The sequence below is a fragment of the Gadus morhua genome, chromosome 9 (assembly GCF_902167405.1).
Source record: "Gadus morhua chromosome 9, gadMor3.0, whole genome shotgun sequence".
Taxonomy (NCBI): Eukaryota; Metazoa; Chordata; class Actinopteri; order Gadiformes; family Gadidae; genus Gadus; species Gadus morhua.
Genome location: NC_044056.1, coordinates 10,704,936 through 10,725,035, shown reverse-complemented (window position 1 = coordinate 10,725,035; position 20,100 = coordinate 10,704,936). Strand labels below are relative to the sequence as shown.

The following is a 20,100-nucleotide window of genomic DNA, read 5'->3' as shown; positions in this document are numbered from 1 at the left end:
GCAGACAGGTAGAAAGACATAACGACCAACAGACAGACAGATCAACAGACAGATCAACAGACGGACATTCAGACAGCCGATAGACACAGGGAGACAGACAGACCAACAAACAGAAAGTCAGAAAGACAGCCCCAACATATTAAACTCTGTAAGCTCACCGGGGCATTCAACCACCAACCAAAAAATAGACATCAACAACAACACCCCCACAGTCACATCTGCCATCCTGTCTGCACGGCAGACACACAGGAGCTTTTAAAAGCAGCGTCTCTCTGTGGCTCTCCCACGTCTGGTGACTCACCGCAGCGAGAGGAGGGTCAGTGGGGGAGAGGAGGGATGACGTGCGCCGCTTCGTACTCCTTCCTGTTGTGAGCTTCCTGCCCGCTTATTAAAGCCTGCATTCTCCTCCTACGCTAACACGCCGCAAATACATCTCGAAAAAAAGGAAAAAAAGGGCAGCAGGATAGTTTCAACCGTGCGACAGCCAGGTAGATAGATGGATGGCTGAGGAATACAGATAGACTGATGGATAGGTGGATACAGAGATAAAACAGGGTTTCACATGTGTGATTTACAAGGCCATGTAGCTGACGGACACGAGCATCTGTATAGAATAGTGTACCACCGTTTCCTATGACACTATGTTCCAGCCAACTGTTGATTATCAGACATATAATATATATTTAGATTGACATCTACATTTACATTTTGGGCGTTTAGTAGTCGCTTTGATCCAAAGCAACTTACAATAAGTACAGAAACAACAATATATCACTGTCTGTACAGTAAGGATGTTCATAGAACCAAGTGTTGAGCACTAACAATCTCTAGGTTAACCCATTCCCTGTGTACAAGAAAGATAGCTAGGATAAGATGCTAAACTATTCTAAGTACTATTTTCAAGTGCCCGGCCGTGAAACATACAATAAGTGGTTACATTAAGTGGCAGGATGTACAACATACAATAAGTGGGTACATTAAGTGCCAGGCCGTACAACATTATAAGTGCGTATATTCCTGAATATCCCGTCCGGTATCAATAGAGTCATCTTGAAGCGTACATGTTACAGAACCCTGAAACAGAGAGGCCCTTACAACCACACTGTACATATCCACCAGTTGAATGTAAGATGTGTTGAGCAAGGCAGGAAACATGCACAAGTCTGTAGCACACCTGTGGGAGCTGTACCGAGACACAAGTCGATTGGCAGGCAGGCACACCTCTGTCCCGCTCCGCAGCTCCTGATTGGCTGCTCTGTGGAAGTGACTACACAGTGATTTTTTTTATCTCAGACAATAATGGATGGAGCGAGTGCAGTCCCTCTGGGACCGGTCGTTGACAGATGATTGAGAGAACTCTGGATGTCATAGATGTCAGAAGTCATGAAGTCACTCATGCAATACCTTCCCCATACCTTTTCTTCCGGATCACAGAGGTGTATATAAGTCATGTTTATGCGTCCAAGAGCCAACCAGGCCCTGAGGTAAAGGCGACAGCTTTCATCCACCTGTGATTACAAATACAAAGAACATCTCATTCTTTTTCCCAAATGTCGTTGTGTTACATCAGTTTTATGTCCGGCCCGAACCAAATCATTAATTTCATGCACACATATGCGCACACACACGCACACACATAAATACACACAGACATACACACAAACACAAATTATGATTTTAAAGATACAAAAAATATGCCAAATGTTTCAGAATCAGGAACCTTTTATTGCCCATATGAAACACCAGAAACGAAACAACAGAAAGCAGACACACACACAGACATACACACACACACACACACACACACACACACACACACACACACACACACACACACACACACACACACACACACTTGTACACACCATCTGCCTGTACCAGCGTTACATTCCAGCCGCCCTTGATTGCCAATACGTTAACAGCGTCTGTCCTCCAGTTAATTTGGCCTGTGGATCCATGGAGCTAATCATTAACCCTAGAGATGGTTTCATTAACCCAGCAGAAGGGTGGAGACCAGGAGGGCACCCTGTGTGCCATCATTAGTTTTATATTGGCACGCCGGTCAGCTCCGTGTCTCAGGCAAACCCATCATCTTTTCCACTGTCGGAGCCTGGAACACAAGCCTGGCAGAACCTGAGATGAACACAGACATCTGGTCTGGACTGGACCTGTGTTTGCACAGCGGGAGTATAGGTCTGCATCAAGGGGTCAAATTGCATCGGAGGGGGGATGAGGGATGAAGGCAAACACACCGTTTGTCCGCCCACTTGTCAAACAAGGCCAGGTGGATACGCCTGACAACCCCTCCTCATATATGCCTAAACACACAAACTCTGTGATCGATAGTGACGCTAACACCCACCTCCTGCCCGGCGGCCACTAAGGATTACTGATGGTGTTTGTTTCCTTCAACACCATCACCATCACCACCACCACCATCATCATCAACATCACCAACACTACCACCACTGCCATGATCACTCCATAAGACATGATACTCTTTGATGCAACGGTGGTTTGATTAACACAGTCTATCTTCCATCACCGGAACGTCTCAACTCCCCCGAGTCCCGCCTGAGACCGCAAAACCACTTGTCTGTCTGCCATTCTGTGTCTGTCTGTCTGTTTTTGTGTTTCTGTCTGTCTGTCTGTCTGTCTGTCTGTCTGTCTGTCTGTCTGTCTGTGTGTCCGTCGGTCTGTTTGTCTCTGTCTATTTTTGCAGGGGGCCTGTGTTTTGGGACAATCTTCTTCTGGCCTCTAACAACACAGGATTGAGAATGATTACATATTTCCTCCCCCTGGCTTCACTCTGCTCTGATTGCCTGGTCCTGTGGTGCCCGTTAAAGGGCTCCAGTTACTGTCACGGGACGGGAGGATTCCTCCCATGCTGGTGGGCTTCACGGGGCTCACATGAAGAGGGGAGCGAGGGGAAGGGCAGAGGGGAAGAGATTGGAGGATAAATCGTGGAATCAGATACTGGAGGAAGGGTTCTGTTTGTGTTGGTACATGGGAAGATAAAGTACATCGATTGTGTCGAGAAATTCACCACAATCGATGTATTCTGAGACGAAATCTAAGGGCAGATTCAATTAGACCTGGAGCAGAAGAAAATACTGCACCATGTGTCTGCCTGCACTGTCATGGCTGTGATCACACAGAGAGCTGATGGTTTTATCTCAACTTTGGCAAGTGCGTGCATTCCTGCAATTTGGTTTTATGATTATCGTTGACTTTATTCATACATTTTTTAATTTTAATAGTAGATTTCAACAAATAAATTGTTATCAGATCATTCTCAACCACATCACATTAGCTCATGCACGATCCAAAAACACAATCAACCACAGCCAAATAAATAGGGCAACAGAAAACCCAAAATGCTGTTTACTGCTATCACTAATTACTCGCTTTAGGCCAAAGCACAGACAAAAATCATTTGGCAACCAAAAAAACATTGTAAATAAATGAAATACAAAAATACAATGACATTATTCTCATTACGGCTAACCCCGTTAGCTAATGAGTGTTAGCGCCTAGCGCGCGGAACAGTTGGGAACTAGCGCTCATTAGCTTTGAGACGACGGGGTATTAGCCTAAAATAATTATCTTGTTCTCTTTCAAATTGGGTCAATGGCTGCACACAATAACTCGCTTTGAGTAGATTAAGACGAGGTGGAGAGAGGGCTGGCACCGAGGTGACTGGGAGGTGTTCTGTTTAGGAGTTATGATACTGTGACACTTTCTGTCCATTAGCGCTGTTCCCAGGCTGATTTCGCTAATTGCCGGGGAATATCGGGTGGGATAAATCATAGTTATAGTGAGGAGTTGTGGGAGAGGGGTGATATTTAACGTTTAACGTGTATATTATCGCTGAACACCGACGGCGAACATATTAGTCCCGGTTATAGCTGAATACAGAAGGCAGCCGAGAGCTCATCACCAGCGACATATCAGAACTAGAGTGGATATTGTGGGATGTGAGGCCCAGGAGGAAGGCATCATTGCCGCCATCTGTAATAAAACACGACAACTAAAGACTATCAGAGACGGAGGTGCGAATGGTAACAGCCAATTAGAAGCTTGGTGTTGGATTGGAGGAATGGTCGGTAACAGCTCCTCTGGGGTGTCAGTCTCCTGGCTTAACTACATGCACAGACACTTGTGAAGTGTACACTCCAGCGTTTAATGCACCAGCAGGGGGCCGCCAAAGTCTAAGGAGAGACTTGTGTTAAGAAATTAGCAAATCACTAGCAAATTCAACCAGGCCTAAATATAAGTTTAGTTTTCTTTTATCTGTATTTGGCGAATTGCTGTACTTATACTCTTGAGTATTATTGTGAGAAGTACACTTAATTTTTTGTCCTTAAAAAAAAAAATATATTCTGTTAATCGCAGTCTTTTAGGTCTCTCTGTGTGTTTTTGGTTGCATTGCTTGGAACTCAATTTAGGCTATGGTGGAATACACAGTCTGACTAAATGAGTTCCTAACACAATCTAACTTTTAGCTTTAAGTATTCGGACATTCATAATTTAGGCATATAACTATAATTTAGTCTCAATAATTATATTTCCAATAATGTCTTTCCGATGGCGGTACACTTTGGGCGTTTCCTAGCTTTTGTCTTCTCCGGTCCACCTTTATTTGAGGTGTATCATTAAACCGTGGACACACTCACACTCGCATACATCATTTATTTATCCAAATCAAAAGTGGATCATTATATTCTTGCAGACAAAAGTTATTATACATACATATAAGCATACCTGGGGTTGTACATTAACAGCAGATTAACATTCATGTTCGTGGAGCCAATCAAATGAACTGCTGCATTGCTCCGGGCTACTTTGACATTTTACCAGCCGAGTGATTTCTCTCAGCCAGTCATCACAGAATATGATGAAAAATTACTCAATTAGTTTGAGTGTGTTGTTTTTACGCTAGCTACTTTACGCTTTCGATATATTTTATGTAGAATAAAAAGGACCGTAGCATGACCCGGAGACAAGCAGAACGATATTATCATAATTTCATTGATGGCGCGATCACAGCGAGAGCGCTAACAAAGTAGCTCGTGGCTAATCTCTCAGGGCAGGAAATGAGTCTGGCCCAGCCGCCGCTGTCATCTGAGTTCAGACGCTCAACGCGATCAGCCTCTCATCAAAGTCAGACACATCCAGCGAGCGTTACATCAACAATGAGGGGAAGAGACGCACTGACAGATCCGACGATCACAATTGCGGCCGTTCCTCCTGGCTTTAGCTCCCTCCTGCTAATCACCAAATACAACATTACATAGATCAAAAGACTGGGGGGGGGGGGGGGGGATACACAAGGAATAATAATCTGATAGACAGACAGACATATAGAGGTAGTCAGACAGACAGACAGACAGACTGTCTAGACATACATAGATAAATAGATAGATAGATAGATGGATAGAGATCTATATGAAAAAGCTAGATAGGTAGATAGATGGATATATAGATAGAGAGAGAGAGATAGATCAGCAATCTAATAAGCATTCGTAACCTAATGGAGGGTGCCCGACGCAGTCTGATTGGAATCTGTGGCCGGGTGAGGCTGCATACCTGTTGTGCCTTGAGTAATCAGTGTTCACAGGTTAAACTAACCATCACCGCACACACCGAGTGAGAGATCTCCTGCATGGCAGCATGGAGGCACCAGGCCATGTGTCATAATCTGGAAACCTTATAATTTACCGGCTTCAACACAATCACCCTGTGTGTTTTTTTCTGTAGGAGCCCAGTAAAAGCCACCTAGGTGGCGTTTAGCAGACACCTAGGTGGAGTGTAGCAGTAGACATTGCAACTGTTGGAGAATAATGAACAGCCATTGACATTGAAACAGAGATTCAACCCAGCTGCGATAACACACTTTTAATGCAAAGTAAGCCTTTCTGTCCTCCCCTTCGTGAGGAAGCCCTGACAGAACCGGCTGGTAATCTCCTCTATCCCTGTGTCTTGGTGAACGATGAGGGGCTGCTCCTGTGAATAACCTTCATGGACTGACCAGCCGTCTGCTGCTGGCCGGGGGAACGGGGGGGTTCGGGGTAAGTGGAGACAGTGGGGGGCCATCTTGGCTCGTCACAGCGGGGGCCCTCAGCCGCGTCTGCTCACAGAACAGAGCCTGTGAAGGAGTGGAGGTGGTGGAGGGGGTTGTTATCATGGTGGGGGAGATGGTAGAGGTGATCATGGTGGAGAAGATCATGGTGGAAGAGGTGGAGGTGGTTGTGATCAAGGTGGGGGTAGTGGTGGTGGAGGTGGTTGTGATCAAGGTGGGGGTAGTGGTTGTGAGGTGGAGGTGGTTGTGATCAAGGTGGGGGTAGTGGTGGTGGAGGTGGAGGTGTTGGAGGTGGTTATGTTCGTGGTGGGGGTAGTGGTTGTGTAGGTGGTGGAGGTGATCATAGTAGAGGTGCGGGGGGGGTTGGTTATCGGTTACTAAAAAATAGTCCAAGAACGTTTGTGTGCAAATTGTAACCCACAGAAAACGATTACAAAGCGTCTTCCTGCAACACTTGTGTTTGCCTCACCACTCGCCGTGGCTCACACCCCTCCCTCCTGCCGTGCCTTCCGCTGACAAACCACAAGTGCACCTCTTTTAACGTGTCTGTCCGGACCCCCCGTCCCGTCCAGTTAAATGGGTGCTATCATGCTTTTTCGACTTTTCCCTTTACTTTAGACTTTTTTATGACGTGTGTATACATGTTTTATGTCTGCCAAGCTAGACAAATCTAATTCCGAGCCAGGGAAGGGTATTTGTGCCCACGGGGAACGGGGACCTCAATAAGTGTGTGAAGTAGCCTGTTTGCGCTCAAACTTTAGTAGTGGGCGGTGCTGAAGTGCAGAAGTCGTGCCTCCCGGCTACAACACGCAATGTTTGCAACTTCTCGGGGGGGGGGGGGAATTTGGCGACTTACACACAAAACGTTCGACCAGTCCCGAGTGAATGGGCGAGCTAACCAATCACAGCCGAATGGGCTACTCGGGAGGGGGGCCATAAAGCGACCCGATACAAAAACGAACTATTTTAAAGACGCTGAAATTGGTTTTGTTTGAGACACTTTAAGAATAATAAGGGTGTAACCCTATTCTAGTAGTACCCCCAAATGCAATTATTCACCCTTAAAAAAGGTTCCACCTCTGCTTCCCCCCCCAGCCACCGCGACCTGAAGCCGGAGAACCTCCTGCTGGATGAGAAGAACAATATCAGGATAGCGGACTTCGGCATGGCTTCCCTGCAGGTCGGAGACAGCCTATTGGAGACCAGCTGTGGGTAAGGGACACGCACGTCGGCCAATCACAGGCCTGGTCTGCTTCGACTATGCCCGCCTTGCCTCTGAGTCGTATTTTCAACTGAAGGTGGAGGCTGGAATGGTGTAAACTTTTTTTTTGATGACGACAGCGGTTTTTTATTTGGTTGAAGGTTACAGATTTGATGAGGTGTGTGGGCGGGCATACACCAGGTGGCAGAGTTAAGTAGAGACGGCGGAGTTCCAGAGTGTGTGTGTGTGTGTGTGTGTGTGTGTGTGTGTGTGTGTGTGTGTGCGTGTGTATAGAGCAGACTCGAGGTTACTACCCTCTCTCTGAGCTGTTCTGATCCTCTCCATCCTCCAGCTGGGGTAGGCCGGCCACCGTCCCCCCCACATTGCTCCATGAGGAGGGGGGGACAGACTACCACCAGGGACAGCCTCATAGGAGGGAGAGACCCACAAGGGGGGGAGAGACCCACGAGGGGGGCCGCCTCACAGGGGGGAGGGCCTCATGGGACACAGCCTCACTGTGGGGACAGTCAGGGGATCACCCCATGGGGGGTTACAGTCTCACAGGGGGACAGTCCCACACGGGGGGGGGGGCAGCCTATCCGTGGGAACAGCCCTACAGGGGGGAAAGCCCCTCCTTATTATATAGCAGAACGGTAATTTAACCTGCAGTCTGCATCACAGTGCTGCATCACAGCTGTTGTAGAATCCGTTTGCATTGGCTTCGAGTCTCTGTTTTTATCCTCTTTTCTGAAAAAACGATCCAGATATGAATATATGTACGTATATTTATAGGAGTACAGATGGGAGCCGAGCAGCAGATGCGAGACCAGGCAGTGATGGGTCTCCGGCTCTCCCGTGTGGGGTCATAAAGCACAAAGCCTCCAGGTAGAGGAAGGCCTGGAGGTGTCACAGAGAGAGAGAACAGGCACACAGCAAGCAGGCGGTCGCCTGTGAATTACAGGCTGCGTCTGGGGTCTGAGGAGCACGAGGCAGGTTTATTTATACAGCGCCATTCATGGTGCCTCACAAAAGAAAAATGTAGAAACATGAAAAGGAGAATCATGAAAAGATAATTCCTTCTTTTTTTTTCATAATGGTGTACGGATAAAATGGATGAAATAAGTACACAAACAAGACGGAAAGAGAACCCATGTAAGGCTGGCCGTTTTTAATAAAAGCTCAGGTAAAACAATGTTTTGAGCCCTGATTTGAAGATTTGTGTGTTGAGGCAGACCTCACCTGTTCTGGAAGTTTGTTGGATCTGAGGTGGTCTGGAACCCTGGGAACACACACACAGATCAGAGAGGTATTCCGGTCCTATCCCCTTTAATGCTTTACAAAGTATTTCTGATGTTTTGAACTAGATTCTCTGGCAGGCAGGAAATCAGAGCAGTGATCCTAGCCAAGGTCGTAGCTAGGGTTTTAAATAAAGTGAGGTCCGGGGGGGGGGGGGGCGGACGGACGGACGGACGGACGACTGTGAGACCTCCTAGCCAGCTACGGGCGTGTTCCTTGCGTGAGCAGCACACGGCCGTCGATGTGTGACGAGGCTCGTCTGAGTGCAGCACTCATAAACAGGACAAGATTAACCTTGTTAAGGCGGTAGGGTCCTGCTAGTGTTGGCAAGATCCCTGAATCACTCATCAATAGAGTCCTTGCTGACTTTATTTACTAATCTATGCACAGCGATGATGACGGCCATATGATATCGCTGACCGACAGCTGGCGGATGCACGTCATAACTCGTGTTCCTGGGATGATCTTCCTGGTGTGTGGGTCCTGTGTTGCGGGCGCCATCCTAACATCTGTCCTCAGCTCAGGCCGCGTCCTGCCTGGATTAAAACGTCACCACCAGTCAAAACCACCTTTTGCGTGCGTGCGGCCGAGCGGGGCTTAGTTGATCCCTGACCCCCCGGACATTTTGTCCTCGGGTTTGTACATTAGTGACCCGCTCATCCCCTCGCTCTCATGCTCTCTCTCTCTCTTTTGCCCTACCTCTTTCTTTCATGCTGTCATTCTCTCTCGCTCTCTGTCTCTTTCTATCCTCTCCCTCTCTCTCTATCCCTCTCACTCACTCTCTTTCGCTCACTCACTCTTTCCACCCATTTCATTCACTGTCCAACTGGGGGCACATTTGACTCACCTCCAGCGACCGGCAGTCCAGCGATGGTCAAAACAAGGGTGAAAAGCCATCGGTGGTGAGCAAGCCATGGCTGCTGTGGCTCATCTCTGGAGCAGGATCCCCGAGTGGAGGGTTACTGCTGTGTGCACAGGTTGTCCTGTTCCTATTGGACCTCGTTCCACATCACAGCCCTGCCATCCGACGCAGCTGTGGTGCATCTGCTCTGTCCCCAGTGGCCGTGTAGCCAGAGTGTTTATAGCGACCACTCACTGGTCGACAGACACACGCACGCACACACACACGCACGCACGCACACACACACACACACACACACACACACACACACACACACACACACACACACACACACACACACACACACACACAGAGACACAAACACACACACACACACACACACACACACACACACACACACACACACACACACACAGACACACACACACACACACACACAGACACAGACACAGACACACACGTATACACACACACACACACACACACACACACACACACACACACACACACACACACACACACACACACACACACACACACACACACACACACATACACACACAGAGCGCAGTTGTGTAGCGTATTGTGCTATTATCGCTCATTATTTCTGTTGTCCCAGGTTGTACTCTTCTACCTGTCTATCAATCTACTTTATTATTTTCCTACCTGCCAGCCTGTCTGTCTTCCTGTTCAGCTGTCTCCCTGCCTGTCTGTCTCCCTGCCTGCCTGTCTGGCTACCTTCCTGTCCGTCTCCCTGCCTGTCTGCCTCCTTGCCTGTCTGTCTCCCAGCCTGTCTGTCTCCCTGCCTGTCTGTCACCACCTTCCTGTCTGCCTCCTTGCCTGTCCGTCATCACCTTCCCTATCTCCTCTCCCCACACAGAGAAGTAAGCCGCATGCTTTTGGTTATCGATGGCCTCGGTTCGCTCTCTCGTCTCTAAGTGGAGATATGACAGTTTTTAATTAAACACATTTATCTGAAGCCCGCTGAGCAAGCGAGACGCTGACACAAATGTATTCCATTTTCCAGGGTAATGACACTCTCTTCAGGGACAGATAAGGCCGTGTCCCCCCCCTACTCTGGAGGACCCAGGCACCAGGGCCACACTCTCAGCCCTGCAGAGCACACACGCCTGCAGCGCACGTGCCCAAATACATACACACGCAAGATCACACTCGCTCATGCCCACGCATGTACGCTCACACTCGCTCATGCAAACGCACATGCACATGCACACGCATATGTACACACTTGCTCAACGTGCAATTCATACTTTACATATTTATCAAACTATTTGAAATTCACTAGACTCTCAGTTTCTCTCTCTCTCTCTCTCTCGCTCTCTCGCTCTCTCTCTCTCCAGGTTATTTCCTCTCGCCCGCTGTGCGTTTTACTCTTTTGCTATAAATAGGTGAACATGTGTACACCTCTGCAGTTTCTAAGTCTGTTCTTGGCCTAAGGTGAGACGTTAGGAATGCTCATGTTAAGTGGTTCATCGCATATCGATAACGTTCTCGTCCATATCGGGGTCAGGGTTCAGTCTCCTAAAGACCAGAACAGAGACCAGAGAGACAGACGCTGCGTTTTCAGGATTCCAAGTGACTTCTGCACTTCTTCTTTTTTTTCTAGAAGTTGAACATGAGCCCAGTGCGGGTGTTTCTGTCTCTCGGTCGACATTTAAATCTCCACATCGTAAACCTCGTAAACCGCCGTCTTTTAAACACATTTATTTTTTAACAAGCAGACACCCTCCTCTTCTCGCTGACGGTTTTCCAAACCCGTAGCCGTCATGCTACGGTCGCCATCGTCGTTTTTCAGGCTGCCTGAGCTTCCATCAGCGTCCGGCCGTAATTTATGCCTTCACACAAACGCTGCGGCAGCAGAACGGGGGTGCTATTTGTCGCTGGTTGCGTCTTCGTGATAAAAGTCCACCATTTTCTAGCATGTCGTTACTATTGATCGCATCTATGCGACTTTCTCCCTTTCTACCTGTTTGATGGGTGTCGTGTCGTGTTGCGAGATGAGCTTCAGCCAATCAGAGATTAATAAGGTGACACCCATGAAAGGGTGGGCACACCTCGACTCCTTTAATTCGTTTTCATTCATCTTCCGTTCCTCTGTTGCCACCATTTACTCTTGGTACGTCGTCCAGGCCAGATTGAAATAATGTAGTGATATATTTTACAGGCCACAAATTATTTAGATGTTCTATCTGAGAGTTTAATGAGTACCTCTAGTAATTACAGAGCAGTGGGAGTTTAGTGCTGCTCCTGTACCGACTGTGGTTTATTATTGTCGCCCATAATTGTCCTACATTTTGCTGCAACACGCAAAATGCTTTCAATTAATTGTTGAGGTTTAACAATGCTGATATTTTTGCGCGGTTCCCATGCTTCCTGTTTAGGTAAATTGCAATTAATCGAAAAAGAAAACACACATTTAGCGATAAACTAATTAGTCATTAACTCATTTTTACAGAAATCACTGAGCAATTCACTCAAAAAAAGTGCTGTGTCAAAGAAAGTGCTGTGAATGAGCTATAAAGCAGCTCTCTTTTGAGAAAGTTTGAAGCCAAACGAGGAAGATAAGATGTTTGGACACGAGTCTCATTAAACTGTAGATCGCCTTGAGTAAGTGTGACCAGCATGGGCTCATATAGTCCACACTGGTGCTTCCAACACGATTAGTTCCATAGGTAGGACTGAAGAGGCAGACGGAGCAGCCATTCACTGATGAAGCATAGCAAACAGTGATTTCAGTTCCTGAACCTTAAGGTAGGAGACGGATTGAGTTCACCAGGATTGACCTTCACCCTATGATTCCCCAGCATTACCCTGCAGGGTCAAACATCCTTTCGGTTCAAGTGTGTTCATGTAATGCTGTTGCCTGTCGGATTGCAGCATCTCTTCCCCAAATCCTCTTCTTGTTGTGCTCTTCCCCTCATCTGCATAAAGCCGCTCTGACACCTGCAATCAGCTCAAACCGCGTTTGCACGCGATGATTCCCGTTCTTGCCCTTCCCCTACAGACGCTATGTTTTCTTTATTCACCGCGACCGTCTCTTTGACAGCCGTGGGTGCTGCTGTTCTCTGTGGAGACAAAGACAACAACCAGCGCGCTGTGTTTACAGAGCCCTAGACAGGCCTCTCATTAGGGCCAATATCCTGCCATTAGTCCCCACTCAGTGGGGCGGGAGCGAGCAGGGAGGCAGGGGGGGATTGGAGGGGACCGGGCCGTCAGCACGGTTTGCAGTGTGCCTGGATTTCCTTTTACTCGTCGCTACGATTCTTGTAGCTGAACATTGAACTTCGTCCACAGATGCTATAATTTGGGGGGGGGGGGGGGGGGGGGGGGGGGCGGTTATCAATCACTGAATAAAACCAGCGTTACGCTCTCTACCTCTCCGTCGCATGAGTGGAAGTCCATGAATTAAAAGCTCCTGATTGGGGAGCACCTTGCTTCTCTTCCAGGCCCCGGCACAGGCTGCCACCGTTCAAAGAGAGGCTCCTGAATCTCGATGTGATATTGATGTGTCAATCTAGGGATTGGATTGACTGTCAGGCTGAGGTGCTGTAAAGATTAGTAGGTCTATTCCCCGCCTGTCACGCCGCGGTGCCCTTGACGGAGTGGCCTGGAGGACCATTCGTTTACAATCTGTCCCGTCCCTTCTCAAATAGCGATTTGAACATTTGTATTACGTTGGAAGTGTTATTGTATTATTTGCTCGGATATGATGGCAAAATTATGGCTTGTCACCTGACAGATATTGGGATCGCTTTCAAATGCAACTACGAGCGAATGCACCTTTCCTTCATGTGTTTATTGTGCATATGTATGTTTCTCTCGCTCGCTCTCTTTCTCTTACACCCTGTTTCTCTCTCCAATGATCCATCTCTCTCTAACGGTCTTTGTCTCTGTTCTCTTTTCCTCCCCAACAGATCTCCACATTATGCCTGTCCAGAAGTCATCAGGGTGAGCGTGTGTCACCCTTTCTCCTCTTTTCTTCTCTCTCTCTTAGTTTCTCCCTCTTTCTCTTGCTCTCTCTTTGTGTCTGTCTGTCTGTCTGTCTGTCTGTCTGTCTGTCTGTCTGTCTGTCTGTCTGTCTCTGTCAATCTCTCTCTCTCCGTCTCCCTGTCCCTCTCTCTCTCTCTCTCTCTCTCTCTCTCTCTCTCTCTCTCTGTCTCTCTCTCTCTCTCTCTCTCTCTCTCTCTCTCTCTCTCTCTCTCTCTCTCTCTCTCTCTCTCTCCCTCCCTCCCCCCATCCCAAACTAACGTGAGTCTCGCTCGTCCTTGGCAGGGAGAGAAGTACGATGGGAGGAGAGCCGACGTGTGGAGCTGTGGAGTGATTCTCTTCGCCCTGCTTGTGGTGAGTTTCCTCCTCCAGGGGTCAGGGGTCACAGCCAGGCTGCTGCTGCCTCTGACTACCAAGGTGCCCTTGGGCCAGACACGTGGCTCCCACACGGCTGGCTGCCGTCTGCTGGTGGCCTTCTATGTCTGACACTGCTGCGGGTGTGTGTCAGAGTGTTCGTGTGTGCATATGTCTGTGCGTTTTCGCAAGTATGTATGCATGTGTGGGTGTGTGTATGCAGGCCAGTGTGTGTTTGTATGTTTGTGTGTGAGTGTTTGAGTTTGCGTATTGTGTGTGGTTTCATGTGAGTAAGTGTGCATTTATGCAACTGTAGGTCTGTGTGTGTGTGTGTGTGTGTGTGTGTGTGTGTGTGTGTGTGTGTGTGTGTGTGTGTGTGTGTGTGTGTGTGTATGGGTGGGTGTGTGTCTGCGTTTACGTGAGTTTGTGTGTGACTGTATGTGTATGAATGTGTGTGTAAGCAACTGTGTGTGTGTGTGTGTGCATGGGAATGTGTGTGTGCGTGTTTGCAAAAGCGTGTGTGTGTGTGTGTGTGTGAGTGTGTGTGTGTGTGTGTGTATTCAAGTGTGTGTACGAGTGTGTGGGTCAGATGATGGAAGCAGCAGGTGTGAGGAGGTGACAGGCGTAGAGCCACTTCTCCAGCTCAACCCTCAAGGTTGAGCTGGAGAAGATCAGACCACAGAGACGCCTCTCTGTCCACCCACCTTGTCCACAGCCAGTGCTGCATTTTCCAGCGTAGGAGCAGACAGCACAGCAGAGCAGCAGTAGGCCTCATATACCTCAGTGCACAGACAGACAGCATGGCACCACATGATGATCTGGGAGTGAAGTGCAGTGGAAATGGATCTGGGTGGACGAAGGTGTTTGTGTAGCGCAGTTGAAAAGTGTTCAAGGCGGGATGTTTGGGTCGAAATTGATTCATGTTTTATTTTTGGAGGGAAGCAAATGTTAGAGGCTGTGGAGCTGGGTGGGGGTTGTAACACTTTGCATATTGCACAACCCCTCCTCCCGGTCTCTAAATGGGAACTGGGAAATGGTCTGCATGTATACAGCGCTTTTCTAACCAGTGGCCACTCAAAGAGATTTACAGTATTTACTTACATTCACCCATTCATGCACACTTTCACACACCGACGGCGGTGTCAACCATGCAGCCCGTCAGGAGCAGTCAGGGTTTGGCGTCTCGCTCAGGGACACCTCGCCACTCGGCTAGGAGGAGCCGGGGATCGAACTAGCAACCTTCCAGTCTGCAGCGAACCCGCTCTACCTTCTGAGGCACATGCCGCCATCTGTATTCAGTGCTGGTGCCCGGTCACATGATGTAGTTACCGGGCAACCCTGGACCGGGTGCTGTCTCCGTGTTCTGACCCCTACATGCACTCCTTCATGCCTCATTTATCTCAGCAGACCGAACAAAGAGAGACAATGCAGCATTGAGGATAGAAGCTTGTTTTGTGTGCCTTCATTTGGCGGTGGATCTGTTCAGGTGGGCTGGGTTACACTTCACAATAAGGGATCATTAATTACATGAGTTAATGCAGTAACAAAAAATGTGTTTGCCATTGTCTCTCTCTTATCCCCCCACACGCCCCCAAACCAAAATGTAAAAACAAAGCAATATAGAAGAAGCCAAAAACGAGTACTGTAAAATCTTTGTTTTTCCCAGCATGCCTCTGTCTGGCCAGGAGAGCACCATTTGTCTGATGAGAGACGGCACTGCTTCTCCCCAGCAGTTATCCTCCGCTCACATCATCTGTTACACAAGCCTGCCCCCCTCCCCCACTGCTCCTGTCCTCAATCCCAACGCCCGAGTTCTCTGAGCAACAGTCCGTCTAGAGAAGTGGTTCCATTGGTCTAGCCTCATGGACTCCAGAGTCCTGGACTTCCAACACTAATATCTAAAATATATTTACATTATATTGCAGTCATCGACTTTCTGCTTTCATGTTCTGTTTCCATGAAATTATTGAGCCGAAAGAAAGCTGCAGAAATGGTGGCTAAACTCAATGAAGTAGTAAGCTATTGAAACATGAATGAACATCGAAGCATTACTTATTTCAATTAATTCACTCAAAAGGCCCTTGCGACCCACTAATGGGTCACGAACCAGAAGTTGAGAATCTGGAGAATCTCTCTCTCACTTTCTGTCTCTTTCTCCCGGTCTTACTCTCTCTTTGTGTCTATCCCAATGTCTCCATCTTACTCTCTGTAAATCTGTCTCTTCAGTCTGTCTTTCGATCACTCTCTCTCTCTCCTTCTTGTCCTCTCTCCCCCTCTAACTATCTCTGACTCTCTTGCGCTCTCTTTCTTGCTGTTTCTCTCTCTTTGTATCTCTCTCTCTCTCCATCTCTCTCTCTTACTCTCGCTCTCTTTTTCTCTCTCTCTGCCTCTCTTTCTCTCTCTCTACATCTCTTTCACATCCTCTCTCTCTATCCATCTCTTTCTCTTTTTCTCTCTCTTCTCCTTTCTCTCTGTCTCCCTTCCTCTCTCCATCTCTCTCCATCTCTCTCTATCTCTCTCTCTCTCTCTAGCTCTTTCTCTCATTTCCTCTCTCTCCATCTCTCTCTCTTCATCACTTTCTCTCTACCTCTCGCTCTACCTCTCTCTCTGTCTCACTTCCTCTCTGTTTCCATCTCTCTCTCCATCTCTTTCTCTCTCTCTCTCTCTCTCTCTCTCTCTCTCTCTCTCTCTCTCTCTCTCTCTCTCTCTCTCTCTCTCTCTCTCTCTCTCTCTCTCTCTCTCTCTCTCTACCTCTCTACCTCTCTCCTTCTCTCTCTCAGTACTTCTACCTTTCTCTGTACCTCTCAACCACTCTCTCTCTCTCTTTCTCTCTCTCTCACTCTGTCTCTGACTCTCTCACTCTCTCCGACTCGCTTACTCTCTCTCTCTCCTTCTCTCTCCCTATCACTCTTACTCTCTCTCCCTCTCTCTCTCTCTCTCTCCCTCTCACTCTCTTACTCTCTCTCTCTCTCTCTCTCTCTCTCTCTCTCTCTCTCTCTCTCTCTCTCTCTCTCTCTCTCTCTCTCTCTTTCTCTCTCTCTCTCTCTCTCTCTCTCTCTCTCTCTCTCCCTCTCACTCTCTTACTCTCTTTCTCTCTTTCTCTCTTTCTCTCTCTCTCTCTCTCTCTCTCTCTCTCTCTCTCTCTCTCTCTCTCTCTCTCTCTCTCTCTCTACATGTTTCTCCCTCCCTTCCGCTCTCCATCTCTCTCCCTTTCTCCACTCTCTCTCTCTCTCCTTGTCATTTCCTGCTGTCATGTGTGCTGGGCAGAGGCTGTCATTAATCAGGGCGCCACATCTGTGTGGCGACAGCGCGCTCTGATGAATGAGTCACATGACGGAGCGCCGGGGAGAGAGAGGGGGATTAGAGCAGACGGGCTAATCATGGTAAACACCCGTTCTCTGTTTACTATTTATCTAGCCTCCCCAGAGCCACGGCACCCGGAGACACTCCGTGACACCCGGAGACACTGAGGTCTCTCTCCGTCCTGACCGGAGTGACGAAGGGCTGTAGTGGACCAGGAGGTAGAGCGGGTTGGCTGGAAACCGGAAGGTTACCAGCCGACACCTCGAGTGTCGAGGTGTCCCTGAGCGAGACACCTCACCCTGACTTCTCCTGACGAGCTGGCTGTCGCCCTGCGTGGCTGACACCACCGTCGGTGTGTGAATGAATGTTAGGCGATATTGCAACTGGTTAGAACAGCGCTGTATCAATGCAGTCCATTTACAATTTAGGGGAAATGTTTGAAAGATGTTGGCAAAATCGTTAAAATGCCGAGCTCGAAGCAGGTGGTGTAGCGCAGCCAATCACAACCACACCTTGGGGAAGATGTGATGGTTGCTCCTCACTTTCTCCCGAAACGTAACCTTCATTTCACCTCTGGTATCAATGAAGTGATTCATCGTATCCAACTTTTATTTTGTGATTTCATCAGACGTGGATTCCGATTCATGTTGACAGACTAGGATTATCTACTCCAGTGGTTTTGGGTTTGAAGCCTATTGTGTTGAGCCATACCTGGAGGTATCCCGGAGCAGGATGCCGCGATGTCCCCAAAGGCCCACAATGAGATGAATAAAATACCATTCAGGTTCTGAGTTGACGTGTCTGACGTGGACGATGCTTGAGTGAGTCAACGGGTCGGGGGACTTTGGCTGATGCTAGTTTTTTCTTTTCTTTCTTTCTTCTTCTTCTCTATCTCCCTCTCGACATCATCTGCTCTCTCCTAACACCCGTCGAATGCCTCCCTAATTCACCCCCACCCTCCCGCCTCACCTCCCCTCCATTGCCACCTCGCCTCCCCCATCATTTCCTCTCCCCCCTCTTCCTCTTCCCCCCCTCTCCCCAGGGGGCCCTGCCGTTCGACGACGACAACCTGAGGAACCTTCTGGAGAAGGTGAAGCTGGGGGTCTTCCACATGCCCCACTTCATCCCCCCCGACTGCCAGAACCTTCTGCGGGGCATGATCGAGGTGGACGCCACCAAGAGGCTCACCGTGAGTACTGCCACACCTCCGACCCACACACACCCACTGAGAATCGATGCTAATGTCAGAGTGTTATCAGGAAGGAAGTGTACAACGCCGCCCCCTACAGGACGGGAAGGGGTTCTGTCGGTTTATTATAAGTATTTGTTCGTACTGGCGTTCAGGAGTCCTTAATGGAGATGACCGTGGGTTGAAGAGGACAGGGAAGGACTTGTAGCGTGGGATCCCAGTTGGGAATCGAAGCTGCGGTCGCTACATGGCTAGCGCTAGCTCTGGTTAGCTTGTACTAGCGGCTAAACCACCGGGCCGCCATAGAGTATGTACATTTTGGGGTGTGTGTGCATATTTTGCATATTTAACATTTGTATATTTTATCACCCATACTGTAGTTTTATGTTCAAGTTTTGCTTATTTATTTATATTCTCCATTTCCATTATTATTTGCATAAGTAGAAGCGCAGTGACAGAAACGATGTTGTACTCTAATTCTGAGAAAAACACAGGTTTTTGTTTATTGTTCTCTATTATATAAAAAATAATAAGAAAATCCAGGGCCCGACGTGCCTTGTCTGCTGAGCCCTTACACCACCTCCCATGTGGGTTCAAGTATTTATTTATTCATCCGGCTCCATGGCTTCATATCCGCGATGCAGTGATGAGTAAATCTGATTTTGTCAAACCAGCAGGAACATAGCTGTTATGTTTTCTCCGAGCATCGTTCCCAGAGCTCTGTCGGATTCTGGAAAAAGAGGAAAAGTGTTATTTTCTGAGACGGACATCAAGCTAGGAGTAGGGATTTTTAGAGAGACGGCCAAAGAGCCACACTTGACTGAAAGTGGCCATTATCAACGCCACGGCGGCGAGCCACTGGCTTGTCAGAAGAGGTGGCTAAAACAAAATGTCAGACATAGCGAATGAAGCTGAAGCGCTAGATAGAATGGCAAGTTGTAGTTTGAAGTTTATTTTATTTTAGAGCCCTTTAAAAACGACAACAGTTGACCAAAGTGCTGTACAATTCAACTTTCTAGTTATAAAACAAACAAACAATATAAAAACAATGGAAGAGGTGGCTGAAACAAAATGGCTGATGTAGCGAATGCATCTGAAGCGCTAGAGAATAGAAGACGTAAACTTGCGTATGCTATTCTCTAGTGCTTCAGACACATTCGCTATGTCAGTCATTTTGTTGAAGAGACTCCTTCTAATGCTTGGCTGTTGTTGTACTCTTGCTCTGAACTGCTAAACATACCAGGGCACAACATAACACAACACAACACAACACTCATCACAACATACAGTTACAAACAGTTCCCAACATGGTCATAGTGGGAAGGTTTCTGGAATGACAGACAGACAAAGCAGCAGGGACTTAGATAAGAATAGTTGGATTCCTATTCATGTAAAAGTTATAATTAAAGTGGACACCTGACAGAGATAAATGTGGCGATACTTTCAAAGTGGACAGCAGTATACAGTATATATATTTATATAGCGTACATCCATGCTTCTTATTTGTTTGGGGATTTCAAAGCGATGGTACTTCATCGGATTCTTGCTGCCCCCTGATCCGACCGTTTTCAATACCCACAATGCCTTAGAGTTAGTTACGCATGCATTTCAGCATTTCTCCAGGGATGCTGCCCTAGAATTCATAAGCATCCATCCGATGGAAACATACAAACAAACACTGTGGCCATCCATCATGAAGCCTGCATGGGCCCCAACTCTGTCACCCTAACCGGGCTCAACTTCATTATCACAGGTAGAAAACAAGGAATATAAATAAGAAGAATAAGAAGAGGTAGAAAGGACAA

At 47.9% G+C, this 20,100-nt stretch overlaps 1 protein-coding gene across 1 annotated transcript in view; it reads left to right on the top strand.

Moving 5' to 3' along the window:
• brsk2a (BR serine/threonine kinase 2a) overlaps window positions 1-20,100 on the top strand; it is a 160,928-nt gene that overhangs the window by 109,318 nt on the left and 31,510 nt on the right. The window contains exons 5-8 of the mRNA XM_030365324.1: window positions 7,178-7,294; window positions 13,377-13,410; window positions 13,735-13,803; window positions 18,149-18,295. Of these exons, the coding sequence (XP_030221184.1) occupies window positions 7,178-7,294; window positions 13,377-13,410; window positions 13,735-13,803; window positions 18,149-18,295 (367 nt within the window). The remainder of the gene's footprint in view (window positions 1-7,177; window positions 7,295-13,376; window positions 13,411-13,734; window positions 13,804-18,148; window positions 18,296-20,100) is intronic.